Source organism: Tursiops truncatus, chromosome 9 (assembly GCF_011762595.2).
Source record: "Tursiops truncatus isolate mTurTru1 chromosome 9, mTurTru1.mat.Y, whole genome shotgun sequence".
NCBI lineage: Eukaryota > Metazoa > Chordata > Mammalia > Artiodactyla > Delphinidae > Tursiops > Tursiops truncatus.
The window spans coordinates 13,866,509-13,881,408 of record NC_047042.1 but is presented as its reverse complement, the minus strand read 5'-3'; the positions used below and the strand labels follow the sequence as shown (position 1 = coordinate 13,881,408).

Genomic DNA, 14,900 nt, shown 5'->3' with positions numbered 1-14,900 from the left:
TCCCCTGCATCGGCAGGGGGACCCTTAACCCCTGCGCCACCAGGGAAGCCCAGATATTTTGCAATCTTTTTTTTTTTTTTCGGTACGCGGGCCTCTCACTGTCGTGGCCTCTCCCATTGCGGAGCACAGGCTCCGGACGCGCAGGCTCAGCGGCCATGGCTCACAGGCCCAGCCGTTCCGCGGCATGTGGGATCCTCCCAGACTGGGGCACGAACCCGTGTCCCCCGCATCGGCAGACGGACTCTCAACCACTGCGCCACCAGGGAAGCCCTGCAATCTTATTTTATCCTTCCAAGATGGTTCTGGGCATTCATCTTAACTAACTATCCCCTAGATAAAATGTTGGGGATTGATGAAGGCAATAGTGTAAGTTGCCCAAGGCATCTTCTGAACAGGGGTTCTGGACTCTATTTCACTCTGTAAATGACCATGCCTGCTCCCTAAGACACCGTGGGTCATCACCCAGTGTAGTGGGTTATGTTGCAGTGGCCTAAGCCAGTTTTTATTTGCACAATTACTGGGTTCTTTTTAGTGGTTGATGGCAGTCAGTAATGGTTCGAGATGGGGGAGACCTTGCTACATCCCCAAAGCCTTCCTACCTGCTTATAATGAAATCAAGCTCTGAGACCAAAAGCTGCCATACATAACATAGTTATTAAATATCCCCAAATATTATTATCCCCCAAATTATTAATCATCCCCAAATAGTTTGTTCAACCTGTTTGTATGCTTGATAAAGTCATAGCTGTTTGTCGTTTTGGGTGAACAGAGCACATCTGGTATGGAAGGTTCATTAAAGTAGGTGTGGCAAGATTCTAGAAGCAAGATGAGTTTCCCTCACGGTCAGCATTAGGCAACTAGAACTCTCTGACCCAAAGATTGGACATGGGACAGTTTGGGGGTCAAACCTTAGGCCACTAGCCCCAAGAACATAAGCAACAGGACTTTCTGGATTTTTAATATTCTCTGGTTCCACTCAAGGGTGGAGAACGTCTCCAAAATATTTTAGCCAATACATATATCTTGAATATGACTAATTTAACCAAGTGAGAACTCATTTCTAACCTCCATTAATGCTGATCAACAATTTCACTCAAAATTAATATAAACTGTACTAATTAGCAAAATGTAGAGTGAGGGAGTGGGGACAGTGAACAGAGGTAGCTGTGGAATTTGTGGTGGCCAAGCCTGGAGTAGGGACTTTCTGATTAAACACCAGCCCTGGAGCATGAATACTGTTTAAGGCAGCTGACCGAGCCCAGGGTAGACCTCAGGGGTCTGAAAACCTTTTCTGTAAAGGGGCAGAGAGTTAAGTATTTTGGTCTTTGAAGGCCATAAGACAGAATCTAGGCTGCCCTTAAGGAAGGGACATGACCTTGGAAAAGGCAGCTCCTGGGAAGGACTCAGGGGTGAGCCATCCTTAGCCAGCATTCCGGGCAGCTGGGAAATGAGTGCCTTGGTCCTAAAGCAGGGATCTAGGTAGCACATTGCAGCATCCACTATAGTGTACACTTCTGGTCCAATCTGAAGGCATGGAAAGAAAAACAACTCACAGTCCATTGGATGCCTTAATGAGGGAAGAGGTGTGGTGAAAATGGTCTCTCTGTGTAACACTTTCTACCTTTCAAAACATATTCACATGCAGTATCTGTACATGACCTCGCTCAGGTCTCATATTTTTCCCTTGAGATGCGTAAAGCCATGTTGGTACAGAATCCAAGAAGAAAGAGATGGTGATTCACCGCCAGTCATGCAGATGCTAAATCAGGGGATATCCATGAAGTCTCCTGAAGTTTCCTCAGTACTTCACTACTTCACTCTCGAAACCCAGCATTTATTTTGAGTTTTGAATGCCCTGCTTGATTTTCACAAATATTCATCTTCTTTATTTTGGGATGGGTTAAATAAAATGTTGGCCACACTAACTAAAAGTGGAGAGACGAGAAAGAAAAAACAGTTGTGAGTACTGGGTTGAAGTAGGCAACCTAGGTTGGGATCAGCATGTTGCTGTGAAAATCTATTGTGGGATTATCAAGGGTATACGTTTGAGTTTTGTAATTAAATTTATTGTAATGCAATTTTTTGTCTGTTGAGTATTTGCTAAAAATGTGGGATTTCCAGCTTTTCTCAAAACAGTTTTTGTTTGCAGTCTAGGAAGTGACATTTAAAATAAAATTATCAGTGGTGGGTAAATTTATGGTGTTTTTAATGTCTTGTGATCTTCATTAATTTTCAGAATTTTCAACTATATTATACATATACATATAAAGAAAAATATGTACACATATAAAGAAAAACATAAAAATAAACTATGGTCTTATTTCCAAAAGTCAAATAGAATATCTTTTTAAAACTTATTGATAGAAGGAGGAAGTATTGCATAATACTTAGAAAAATTAGAAATTCTTTGTAAGTTTTGGGGGAAAACATTCTTTGGTACATTAAATTTCATATTGAGAACTAACTTCCTTAACCTTAATAATATTTGGTAATTGGTTAAAGAAAGAGAAAAATTGCTTTTTCTTTCCATGGCTAAGGTAACAGAATCCACACTTGAAGTTTCCTTTTCCCCAAACCCGCTAAGGTCAACTTTCTTCCTCTTCATTCATTTATGATTTTGATTTTTACTTCTCAGTGGGAGAAATTAAATACAAAATGTGATGCCGTCTTTGCATCTTAAATTGTCTGTAGGTAATTTGTTCTGCTGATTCCTAAATTGAAATGTAGCATTTTAGGGGTGGGGGGAGGGAAACCCAATATACTTTTTTTTCTTTATAATGGATATAATTTTTCTATCGAGTTCTAGAAATAGATCTGTTGAGTGCAACTTTGCCCTACTCTGGCGCTTTGTGACCAAATGAATTGTTCCCTTGGATTTTTGAAGCCTGCCTGCCTGCCTATCTTATAAATATTTTCCTCAAAGCTGTTCTGATTGCCTGCTTCATAGTTGGTTTGTATGTACATAAAAATATGCTGGACTGAGTTCAAGCTCAGTTTAGAGGGGCGAGGGTATTTCCATCGCGTGGCTGCCACCAGACACGGATGTTTTGCTGAGTTAATAATAATCTCCCTATCTTTAGTTTCCCTTACTATAAAATGAGAATGATTATGCTTACAAAAACTCTGTTGGTTAAATTATTGAAGGCCTTTAGCTGAATTATATCTTTGTTTATCTGGTATTATTTTTAACAGCCTGGTGAAAGCCCAAGTCAAATTCTTTGCTTTGCACAGTGCCCTATATCTGCTCTTCAAGTAAAGGTTTTACAACAGAAATACATGGGGACATCCTTATTTAAGAATTAAAGGGTATCAGAAATTAGCACACAAAGAGAGTATTTACAGTTAGTATATACTAAGCTGTGTATAACTGTATATAAATAAATGGTAAGGAATATTAATTAGGTAAAAGAATGTAAGAAGCACTGGACAGATATGTACTTGTTGAAGACGTCTAGCCTATTATTACAGAATAGTTAAAAATTCGAACTGTAATTTACGTTAGCTGTAATCTAAGCAGGCACAGTCTAAAATGTTTCAAGAAGCACGAGATCCGTTAGATAATATACTGAAGACTAAGGAAAAGGTCTTCCATGGTCAGATAATTGTGGGAAGTGCTACCTTAGGCAGAGTTGAATTGATTTCTTTCCTGGTAGACTTTTCTGCTGTGTTTTCCACGTGGGTATGATTACAAAAATCCTTTATTGTAGAATCTCTTTTAGGACAAGTGTTCTGTGGAATGCACTTTGGAAAATACTGTTTTATTTTGACCCTTTCATTTTCCAGATGAGAAAACCGTGGGTGAGAGTGGTTAAGTGATTGCTAAGATTATGTAGAGCATGACACTGTCTGATGTCCTCTCTACCATTCCCTGTCACCCCATGGATTTTACCTAAGCAGCGTCAGACAGAGAGGTGTTTTTTTTCTAGAGTCTGAAGAGAAGAAGATAGTATACACAGCATACTGTGGGAATTGGTTATCCAGGGTTTAACACCCTTCCCAGTCCATAATTCAAGTTCTGGGAAACCCCATGGGTTACCTAGTCCATGAGCCTCGGTTATTTTCATGCAGTAGAGGGTGCTGTATAAAAAGCTGCTGATCCTTGGAAATGAAATCTACTGGGGTTCAAAATACAGCCTCACCACTTATTAGCTGTGGGGTAAGTCACCTAACCTTTCTGAGTCTCAGTCCTTTTTCCCTAAAATGGGGTTAATACCTTGCATACTTTGAGTGACATTAAGTATATCTGAGGTGCTATTTGGTAAAGGCATTCAATACATGCAATCTATTTTTATTTTTTAACAATGCACAAAGGAGGTTTAAATAATTGCTGTGTGGTCTGATGCTGACTGCAGTCCTTTCATTGTAGGACATGGTGAAAATTTTTGAGATTTTGCTAATGGAATCTACATCTCTTATTTCTTCTTTTTTTACTGTCTGGCTTCTTGGGTCTCTTATGACCCTTGTGAATTCCTGTATTGGCACATGCATCTCCTATTGCTTATACTTGACACTCTTCCATCTTGGACAAGTCCCTTTCTTCAGTCAGGGCCGATGAACAAACTGCAGAGAAGTCCCAACTTCTACCACTCTAGTTGTGACAATTTCAGATTTCCAAGTAAGAAGTCTTCACCCACTATTTTTTTGCCTGCACTAGCTCTTTCTGTTCCTATCTGCTGCTGCAGCAATCCTTGTACATGTGAAAGTTGTAGCTCTCTGACATTCCTGCAAGCACCCACGTCGGTGCACGTTGGTAATCCTTTCCTTACTCTGGGAGAAAGGATTTCACAGACTGACGTCACGTTTGGCAGGGAGAAAACAACTTCCAAGCCAAGTGCTGCTTGAAAGAGGTACGCCCACCCCAGTCGCTTATAAGACTGTGCTCAGGGGTTACTGCTTGTGACGCAGTTTCAAATGGACCCCCCAGTGGCTATAGCTGTGCTTAAAAGCTGTCTGCTCTCTGCCTCTCTGGGGCTTTGCTCTTTAACCATGTCATGCACATATATATGTGGCCTACAGCTGCATCATGGGAAAATGTAGAGCATTTTGTAGGATGAAAATGAGATGAGTACTTGGATGACAAACTCCTGAATTTTCAAAGCTCAGGTCACTGAGAGGCACTAGTTGGGAACCTAGCCGTGGATGAGGGTACCTAAAAGTAATTTAAAGAAGAAGCGCTAATGGGCAGTGAGTATACGCCATCTGCCAGTACATGCTTTGCACACATCAGCCAGACTGAACATCTTAAAAGATTTAAGTGCACTTGAACTTAGCAGCTGCATTTCAGCTCCTCTATGGGATTCGGGATTCAGTTTGACCATTCACAAATAAAGCAGGAATAGAATATCCTTTTCTTAAGTCTGCCCAGGTACTCACTGATACATGCATAACCGTGTTTGGCTTATCACGAGGGTAGTGAATGTCATTGTAAACACAAGTCTACCATTAACACCATCTTCAGGAATGCTCCAATGAGCAGTGTGGCCACAGAGACTGGGTGTCTTAAAGGCATGAGTCACACCCGCTCCTTTAGATCAGAGAGATTGCGGACTCAACCTTTTATAAAGTAAAATAAATGCACTAGAATTTAAACCTGGTCCCTTTCCTTCATGTGAAGCTATGAGGTAAGGCAATGTTTCCTTTTCTACCTCACTCTGCTCTGCTTACCGAATCAGAAGACTCCAAACACGTGGTCTTTCTTAGATACATAGGAAAGAAATTGGGGGAAATTTGGAGACTTTTGTGTCTCCTTTCCCCTCTGCCTGCCCCATTCTCCTCCCCCCAACCCCCCATTTTCAAGCGCTCCAAACCTCCACCTCCAAACACAGTAAATGAAATGCTAATCTATCACCAGCAAATTTAGGCTGACAATACTGTGAATCGACCGTATTGATGACATTGATTACATTTCAAATATTTACACTACAGTGAGACAAGCCTAATTTATTCTCTAAAGAGTTCAAGGTAGGGCTCAACCGTTTCCGAGTGGGGGAGACAATGGAGAAATGTTTGTGGTTGCTATCTGCAATAATCTGATGCTGACAGAGAGTAGTATTTTATTTAGTAATTAACAGTGTAAAGGGGAGAGAAGCTGTCATGTTGGTTCTTAAGCTGGAGAATGTGATGAAAGATGATATCTGCGATCTCATCCTTTCTACTTGTTTAGGATTGTCAGGATGAGAAATGTCAGCATTATGAAAGCTCGGCTCTGCTCTTGATATGATAAAACCCTTCAAAAGCCAGTCTTCCTCCATCCCTCGTCCCCCTCCTTTCTTGCTCTCTCTCTCCGCACTTGCTTTTTATTTATCCTGTTTTGTTAGATGGCAGAAATATAATTCTTTTCTTTCTTCCTATTATAAGCCACCATTTTTGTTTTATTATATGTTTCACAACCCCTAATGCCCCACTGAAAATTACCTTGTTAAATGACAGTGTTTCAAAGCCATGAATCCTTTCCACCATTCCCTCAGAGGTTTGAAACAGTCAACAGACTGTAAAGAATAAATAATAAAAAAGTATTGATTATTTTGATGACTGTGAGATTCAATTAAGTATTAATTTTGCCCTCCAGTGGACCTATCAAGGTATTCAAAAGGGAGGATTTGGCTCAGCTAAATGCGTGCTGAGTGCTTCAGACTTAAATAGGGAGAAAATGTGTTTACCTACAGTATTTGAAGAAGAAGTGCATTGATGCACAGAGTCCAATATTTAAGTGCTGTGCAAATTAAGCCCTGATGACAGTGACATTGTTTTCCGTGGTATGAGTATTGACTAAAGAAGTGAATTTGATGACAGCTTAAACTATTTGTATTGATTAACATTTTCATAGATTATCATGTGTCATATCAAATTCACTTTTCAGGCATGAATACATTAAAAAAAAAATAACCCCAGGCTTACCACAACCAATGTAATGATGGGACAAGACAGCATGCGGCCCTACCTGCCCCTGCGCTGGTCACCTGTCTCCTGCTCAGGAGCCATTTAAGCATGAACTTGGCAATAAATAGCTCCCAGAACACGCAAAAGGGGCACTTCCGGCTTTTCTCTCCCTTCTGCCTCTGATACCTGTGCCACCGCAATAGCATGCGTCTTAGTTTGCAAACGGAATAGAAGGCTGCCCTTGGAAAAATATTGCTGATCCTAAAATGCCCTCCTAACGAGCTGAAGATAAAGCAGATTTAAATTATTGGGGGGTAAAGTTTGCCTTTTCGGAGGTGATCTTTGACTTCTTTTTCTTTAATGCTCTGGGCATAGGATGCTCTAGGTATCCGAATTATTGAACAGAGTTTGTAAGTATTTTTCCAATTCCTTTCAAAAACTGTAAACCAATTTTCATCTCTTTTATTGTTTGCTTTCAAATGTTCATTTGATTTGGGGTCAGCTGCAGTCCCAAATCTGGGACCAGCGAAGTCAACTTCTAAGGGTGCTGCTAGAATTTACATAAGAAATCTCTTTCATTCCATTGAAAGCCTTTGGACGACTCTTTTCTCCCTGTCTCTTTTTTCTGCTCTCGGGATAGGGTTTAATTGCTTCTCCCCCAGGGAGAGGGCTTCCTAAAATAGCCCTTGGGTCCTCCCTAGGGTGCTCCTTCCTTTTGAGTCTGTTGCCGAAGTACAAACCCCGCACTTTCTTTTTTTTTTTTTTCTCTCTTCTTGCATTCAAGACAGCACAAGGTGTAAAAACATTTGCACAAAAGCACATCCCACAATTAAAGCTGTGTTGGTTAGGTTGCTTTCAAAGAAGTTTTTTCTTTTCTCTCTCTCTCTCTCTCTCTCTTTTTTTCCTCAGAAGCCTCCTGCATCTTTCTCATGCTAGTTGAGCTTTAATAGGGTGGGGAGGAATGGAGAACTCGGATCTGTAATAGCTCTTCACTTGACTGCAGCCAGCAATAACAGCGGGAGCAGTCAGAGATAAGAGAGAGGGGAGAGAGGGAGAGTCTGTGTGTGGAAGAGAGAGAGAAGAGGAGAGGGAGACAGAGGACACGCACACACTCAAGCAGCCACTTTTTTTTTTCCTCCCCTTCACTCTTTTCCCCCATCCTAGGATCCAATGATAGCTGGACAAGTCAGTAAGCCCTTGCTGTCAGTGCGGAGTGAGATGAATGCGGAGTTGGGAGGTGAGGACAAGGCTGCTACTTCAGACAGCGAGCTGAATGAGCCCCTGCTTGCGCCCGTGGGATCAAATGACAGCGAGGACACTCCCAGCAAGCTCTTCGGTAAGTCTGTCTAGGTCTTTCATTTCACTCCTACCATGATGTCCGGAAGAGCCATCCACGCCCTCACCCCCTCCTCTTTTTTTTTTTTTTTCCTGTTCATTCAATTTTCTTCTAAGTACCAAAGAGGACCTTGGCATCTTGGAGGGGCTGAACCACCCCAGCTGATGAAGCCAGCTGGCTGGGAGGGTGTCCTCCAAACTTTTCCCAACCAGGAACTTCCTCCTGCCCCTTTGCACTGGTCAGATATTGCTAGCGTCCCCGGGCTAGAGATCATGGGGGAAAAAAGAAGAGGAGAATCATCGTCAGGAAATCACTTCCATTGTGAGAATTGGTTAACGTTTATTGAATAAATATCGACTCGGTTTCGGGTTGCTTCGCAGCCTTTTGTTAAGGGGAAGGAGAGTAAAGAGTTATTATCTGTAGTCAAAAGACCGGAGAGGGGAACTGAAAAATATCAATAGCGGTCATTCTCTGCCAGGTAAACAAAGGTGGCTACGGGAAGGGCACAAAGACATAACATTTTGTGATCACAATTAGAATGAACATCTCTTCTTTTAAAAGGGTGATGAGGGAAGAAAATAGGTCCTTGGCATCCCTCGCCTCGGCCGCTCTCCTTTAACAGAGGTTTATAGCCTCATCCTAATGTAGAGGCAGCCCAGAACCTTTTTAGAAATCTTCGTTTCGTAAACAAAACAAGAACAAACAGAGTGCCACTCCAGCAAAGACATCTGTCATTCAAACAGATGACACTCTGTAAGCCAACTCAAGCAACTGTGATCTCTAATCAGAAAGGGGAGCAGGCTGTGTTGAGGCGCGTGACTGAGTGATGGATGGTGATAGATGTCTCTGCTGGGAAAGCACTTTATGGGATAGAGGGACATTAGGTTTTCAGAACAGTTGTTCCTGAAACACTTGCTTTTAATTATTTCCAAGTGTTTATATACTTCTGACACTAAATGTATATTATCTATACACATATATAACACATACTAACCTGTTCATACATATATATACTAACCTGATATATATATCTCAGAGATATATATGTATTGATCAGGCAGAGAACAGGTTAAAAGCTGTCAAGTGCCTGAACTGTAAAGAAACACAACATCATGGCATAGACTCCTTTATTAAGAAAGTCATTAATTCAGTTAAAAACATGAGCTTAAAAAATAACTATAGAAAAATGCAGCTTAGTTTGGCAACTCTAGGCCAGCTTCAACACAGGAGTGTTCCTCTGATTTTAAATACTCACTCAGTCAAACAGTAGAGGAGTATTGCAGAGAAACTTTCTGTATCAAATTTTCTGTTGGTAAAATACTGTTTTGTAGTTAAGAGTATAGGAGATGCCAGTTTCAAGAAATTTTTTCATATGACCCTTTCTTGAAAAGCGGCAATTCCACCTCTGACATAAATTTTCCATACCTAGGCATTAAGGTTTTAGTATTTTTACTTTAAAGAAATATTTTGTTGTAGTCTGAGTTTTTATCTGTGTAAGAAGAGTTATGTCCTAAAACACTCATTTCATTTCAAGGGGTTAGTGAGAGAAGGCAGATAAAACTGTAAATTGCAGGAAGGCAGAAGCCATGCTCCAGCCTCTTTGATGTTGAATATACTAATACTAAGCACTCTGACTTTTAAAAAGTAATCAATTGTGAATTCAACATAACTGAAGATAATGGATTATGTGTTCCTAAACTTTACTTGCATTTTTTAAAAGTAAATGTTTTTTGTGGACTTTGACTTAAAACCTCAACTTGTTGTTGTTGGTTTTTTTTTTCAAATAAACCAACAGAAGGGTAATTAATTTGGCTTCTCAACATTTGTTTAGATTTTCCAAGGTTGAAAATTGTCATAGATTTGTTATGTCACCTCTTACTGATTGGCATGTGTAGAGAAATAAGCTTAAAAAAATCCAAGGTTGGGGGCGGGTCAAAGAAATTTGAATTAAAAGTTCTTTGAAGATATATCTTAAGTGGAATCTTTACGGGGTAACCTAAGGAATCATAGTGTAGTTTAGAAATCTTAGCAGGTTTTAGAAGGTACTCATCTTTACTTTGGAATACTCACCTTCTGAGTTTGTGCGAGAGAATCCAGCAAAATCTACATCTTATATCTACTATTTCTTGTTTATTCACTTTTATTTGGTCTCTAGAGTGCTTTTTAAACACAATGTGAATATTTTCCAGTTTCCTATTAGGTTAAAAGAAATCAGTAGATGAACAGTTTTGAAAACTTAAGAAAAAAAATTGGAGACAATTTGAGAAAGATAGAATAGAAAGCAGCCCAGAAGGATGCTTTTTTTTTTTCTTTTTTGCAAAGTAAGCTGTGATTTTATTGTGACATTCTCATCGATGGAAAATTAACTGAATATTTATTCTGTCCATTTCATTTTACAGTAATCTTACCATTTATTATCTCATTGGTCTCTCAGGTTTCCTTAGCTACTGGTTCTATTATGCTCTCACCTTTTAATATTATTGGGACTTAGCATTAGGAACTCTAGTCTATGTAACTGGCTAAAACTTTCTAGTATAATTCTCAGAATTTTACTAGAAAGCAACTAGTTTACTACCAACTTTGGCAACACTTAATGGGTGGTAATTTAATGGATCATTATTTTACTTGACGTATGTTCAAGTTTTTTGTTTCCGTATATAGTTGTGATTATACTCTTCACTTGGTAATGAAGAACTATATTCTTCACGAATAACTGAGAGCGTCCAGGTTTATCTCTAAACAGTGCTTTTCTAACATACTCTCTCAAACCATCACTCTTACAGCATATTCATTGTATTTTTGAAAACTGAGCTTCTGGAGTGAAAGGAGCAGATTAAGACAAATTTTTTTTGTATATCTTGGTCTGTTTACTTTTGTGGAGAGACATTTACCAGTGAGAGGAGACAAGAAGAGTTCCATTTTTTATTGTACACGAAATTTCAGTATAAATGGATTTCTTTGGAGTATAGTCCCCCTTTTGTGTCTTGTTGAAATTAGCAGTCCAGAGGACGTCTGTTTCTCTCACAGAATGGCACCTTCAGCCCAAAACTACAGGAGGAAGGCTAATACGGATGCCCTCTATGGATAAACAAAGGAAATTCCATTTGTTTATAAACAAATAAAAAGGAACCATTGGGCCTTTTTATGCTTCTCCTTAAATTGCACCTCTGCACTTTACAGCATCCAAAGGGAAACACACTCTGCAGAATGTTTCAGTGTTCTGAGCAGCTCAGAATAACAGAAGAAACCAGAAGCCATATGCCAGCCTAAAGAGAAAGTTCAGAAAAGGGCCCTTGTGTTTTATAAAGTAATTACATCAGAGGTAATGTTTTGCTTAACTTGAACAGCCATGGAAACTAAAGTACACTTAGGAGGGATGAATCCTCATTTCATTGAGAAATGTGTGGTTAGCTCGTTCTCTGTGATATCATTAAGTGGTACATTATTTATTCTTGTAAAGCCTGTGGAATAACTCTTCCTTTTTCAGTTCCTGACTGTATTATGCAAAGCTCTGAGCCGTAGGAAACAGTATGGAGGAGAGTAGACTTGCACGTCGGGAGGTATTATCAGAGAATCTGGTTCTGTGTCTCCCTGTGTTTCAGCTGCGTGATCAGATGAGTGATACCATGCAGGGCTGGTCATTTAATATGTGATGAGTGATGTACATATCGGAAACCACTCTCAAAACTGGCCTTTGGCAAACAGTCTCAAAGGGATGAGGTTGCTGTGTTTCTCCAGTGACATTTATAGCACTCGTGTCAATGTGGTGCTTCAGTTTTAGTTATGCCCATCAAGAATTCAGTTTTCCACATTCAGTCAAGTTGGATGCTAAAATTCAAATGATAGCATCAACAGCTTGGTGAGGAAAATGGCCCCAGAAAGGATAAAAATAATATATATCCCTAGAAAAAATATCTGTACTAAAGTTTTCCCATGCAGTCTCAGCAGAGGAAGTGAGATCGTATAAAACATGCACTAAATATTTTCTCTCATATATATTTGAAATTCCAAAGATGATTTATTAACAGTCCTCCTCCTGGGAATATTTTTATTGTTTCAAGTTGAACCTCATGATTGCTTTTCCTCAAGTCCCAACTACCTTGGGTGGCTGGGTTAGTTTCTTAGTGGTACCACACTGCACGGGAACTGGGCACACAGCTCTAAAGCCTTGAGCTGAGACATAAACAAACAAACAAAAAAACCGTTTATAAACCTTGTGCCTGAAATAAAAATTGGTGGTTGGTTTTCTCTTATGATATTGTGTTTCTCTGGGTTAAAAGAAATTGCATGCAATGATACCTGTGAGGGTGGGTATTTTCAACGTCACTTATCTGTGAACTATTGCAAAAGGGTTGAAAGTTGGGTCAGTGATTCTTAGCTAGAAAATGCAGTATCTGTAGGGTTTTTCTTTTCCTTCCCTTTCCGTTATCTTTCTCATAGAAACATGTATTAAAAGATTTTTTTTTTTTAAATTGCCATCCAGTTTGACTTGATTAGAATTTATGGCAGTGGAGTCGTTTCCAATGACAAAAGGATAAAGGACTAAATTGTCTGTCACCCCTTGAGGCAGTGGTCTCTGCAGGTCAGCGTGGAGGTCGTTGGTTGGGCGTTATAAGGACTGCACTCAGTGGTGAACCTGCCTCTTGCCTGTGCATAAGTGGAGGCCTTCATTATAGCATCACTCACTCTCTTTATTACTTTATTTAAACATCTTTCAATGCCTTGATATTTGTAATATTCTGATAAAATATGCTGGGGCCAAGTAATCAGTAATGGGGCTTAAGCCCAAGAGGGTTTTAGCTGGTAGTTGATGAGGAAAATTCCCTAGAGAAATAGATTTACTGAAAATATGAACCATGTTTCTGGATCTTTTAAAGTTTCAATGTTATAGCCATTGAAAATGCATACTATATTTTTCACTGAAGAGAGTGTGTTTTGTTAGAGAAACATTAAAACAGCATCTTTTAAAATCAACTAACTAATCCGAGTAATAGATTTGAGGCTAAACCAGTTATTTAAAAAAAAAAAAAAAGAAAGAAACCAGTAGAAACCTGTATTTGTGTAAGTAAATGAGATGCATGATAAGGTATTTGCCAAAAATCAATTATGGTTTCATACAAGCCCTTGTGGTGCTTCAAACACCCCTTGTGGTGCTGTTCTCTGACTACTGAGGGGGAAATGCACATTTAGAGACATTTCTTAACATTTAAGAAAATCTACTGCACCAAGGTATTTCTTTAAAAAGTCCAGTGTGTGTGTTTAGACAAATTTAGTGTCCCCCACTCCCAGAAAACATTGAGATACTGCACTGATAAATAAATCCACTTTAAATAGCATTAATGTGTAATCTTGGAAATAAAAGTAAATTCTTATCAAATGGCAGTGATGTTCAGACTTCACACCATGTTCGTTACATTGAGCTGTGTTCATTTCTATGGGGCACTTTGATGGAGGGAAGTGCACAATACATGATGTAAGATTCAGTGGGGACTTTCTCACTGCCTTCTTTTTCCATCTCTTTGCCATGCCTGGGGTACTCAGGTTAGACCTCTGTATAGAGAAGAAAGTTCTATATTGCAGTGTCTGAGGATGCTACTACCTGGTAACACATTAGTGAATCAAAATGCTGATACAGATTTACACTTTTTCTTTCATTTTGATTGCTAGGATGCTTATATTTTGTTGTCCTTGTTGTTAAATGGTGCTGTAAAAAATCTGAAAGAAGACAAAGTATTAGAAATGACACTACTCTGTACCATCATCCCTTAAAATGATCCCATTGTAGTCTTTTTATCATCTGGGATGTTTTAACTTAAAGGTTACGTGGCATCATAGTGTTTTTGTAGTTCGTCCGGCTCAGTTTATGTCATAATTAATAAATAGAGGTGCATTTCGGTTTCAAGCTCCCAAGGCTCAGCCCTTAAGTAGATTGCTTTCTTTCCCAATTACCTGATTTAATGATAGAGTGAGCATTATTCTTTTTCAAGAATTGACCAAATAAATATTTTCCCCCACTTCAAAAATGAGATGTTAAGTGACTGTTGGCAGTGGACTTTGCTGGTTATTAGGCAGTAAACAGATAATTTGTGAGAGAGCAGATATTTTCTTTGATTGGCGACCTTGCTGGTTTATGTTTGGGGATTAATAATACATCAGACATTCACACATTAAAAAGAAAGTAGATGTGAAGGAGGAGGGGTAGAGGATGCAGTTCTGCCATGAGGCTGCTCCAGATTATCCGGGCCTTCCCTGGGAACGGGGGCGGTCAGAGGCGCCGGCACGCTTGCCCAAATATGCACCTGGCTCCACTTCACATGCTTCTTGATTTTCTTATGCTAAAGAAAAAGATAGCAAAGTGTTTATACCAAACTGGCACCCTGTCAGGGGGCAATCTGTGTAAAGTTTCCTGCTGTCAGGTTAATAAATTTTTAAAAAATATCCAAAGGCAGAGGTAGCTAGAGAAAGCTCATAGTAACAGTTGCCATTCTCCAGCAGATGGGTGGATGGGTTTTCTCTTTAACAGCCAACGTGGCTCTGGAATTTTCTCATTTGTTGTCTTCCTAGGTTCTATACTTCACTGGTGTTTTTGTTCAGCTTTCCTTTTATTAAAGCCATTTCAGTCTTACTTTTTAAATGTTTTCCCTTTTAAATTTACAATATCTTTTCTTTGAAAAGGAAATAGGTG

General features: G+C 39.5%; 1 protein-coding gene across 1 annotated transcript in view; it reads left to right on the top strand.

Moving 5' to 3' along the window:
• Nucleotides 1-14,900, top strand: part of POU6F2 (POU class 6 homeobox 2) — a 382,181-nt gene that overhangs the window by 11,743 nt on the left and 355,538 nt on the right. The window contains exon 2 of the mRNA XM_073809538.1: nt 8,044-8,215. Coding sequence (XP_073665639.1) covers nt 8,050-8,215 — 166 coding nt within the window. The 5' untranslated portion in view covers nt 8,044-8,049. The remainder of the gene's footprint in view (nt 1-8,043; nt 8,216-14,900) is intronic.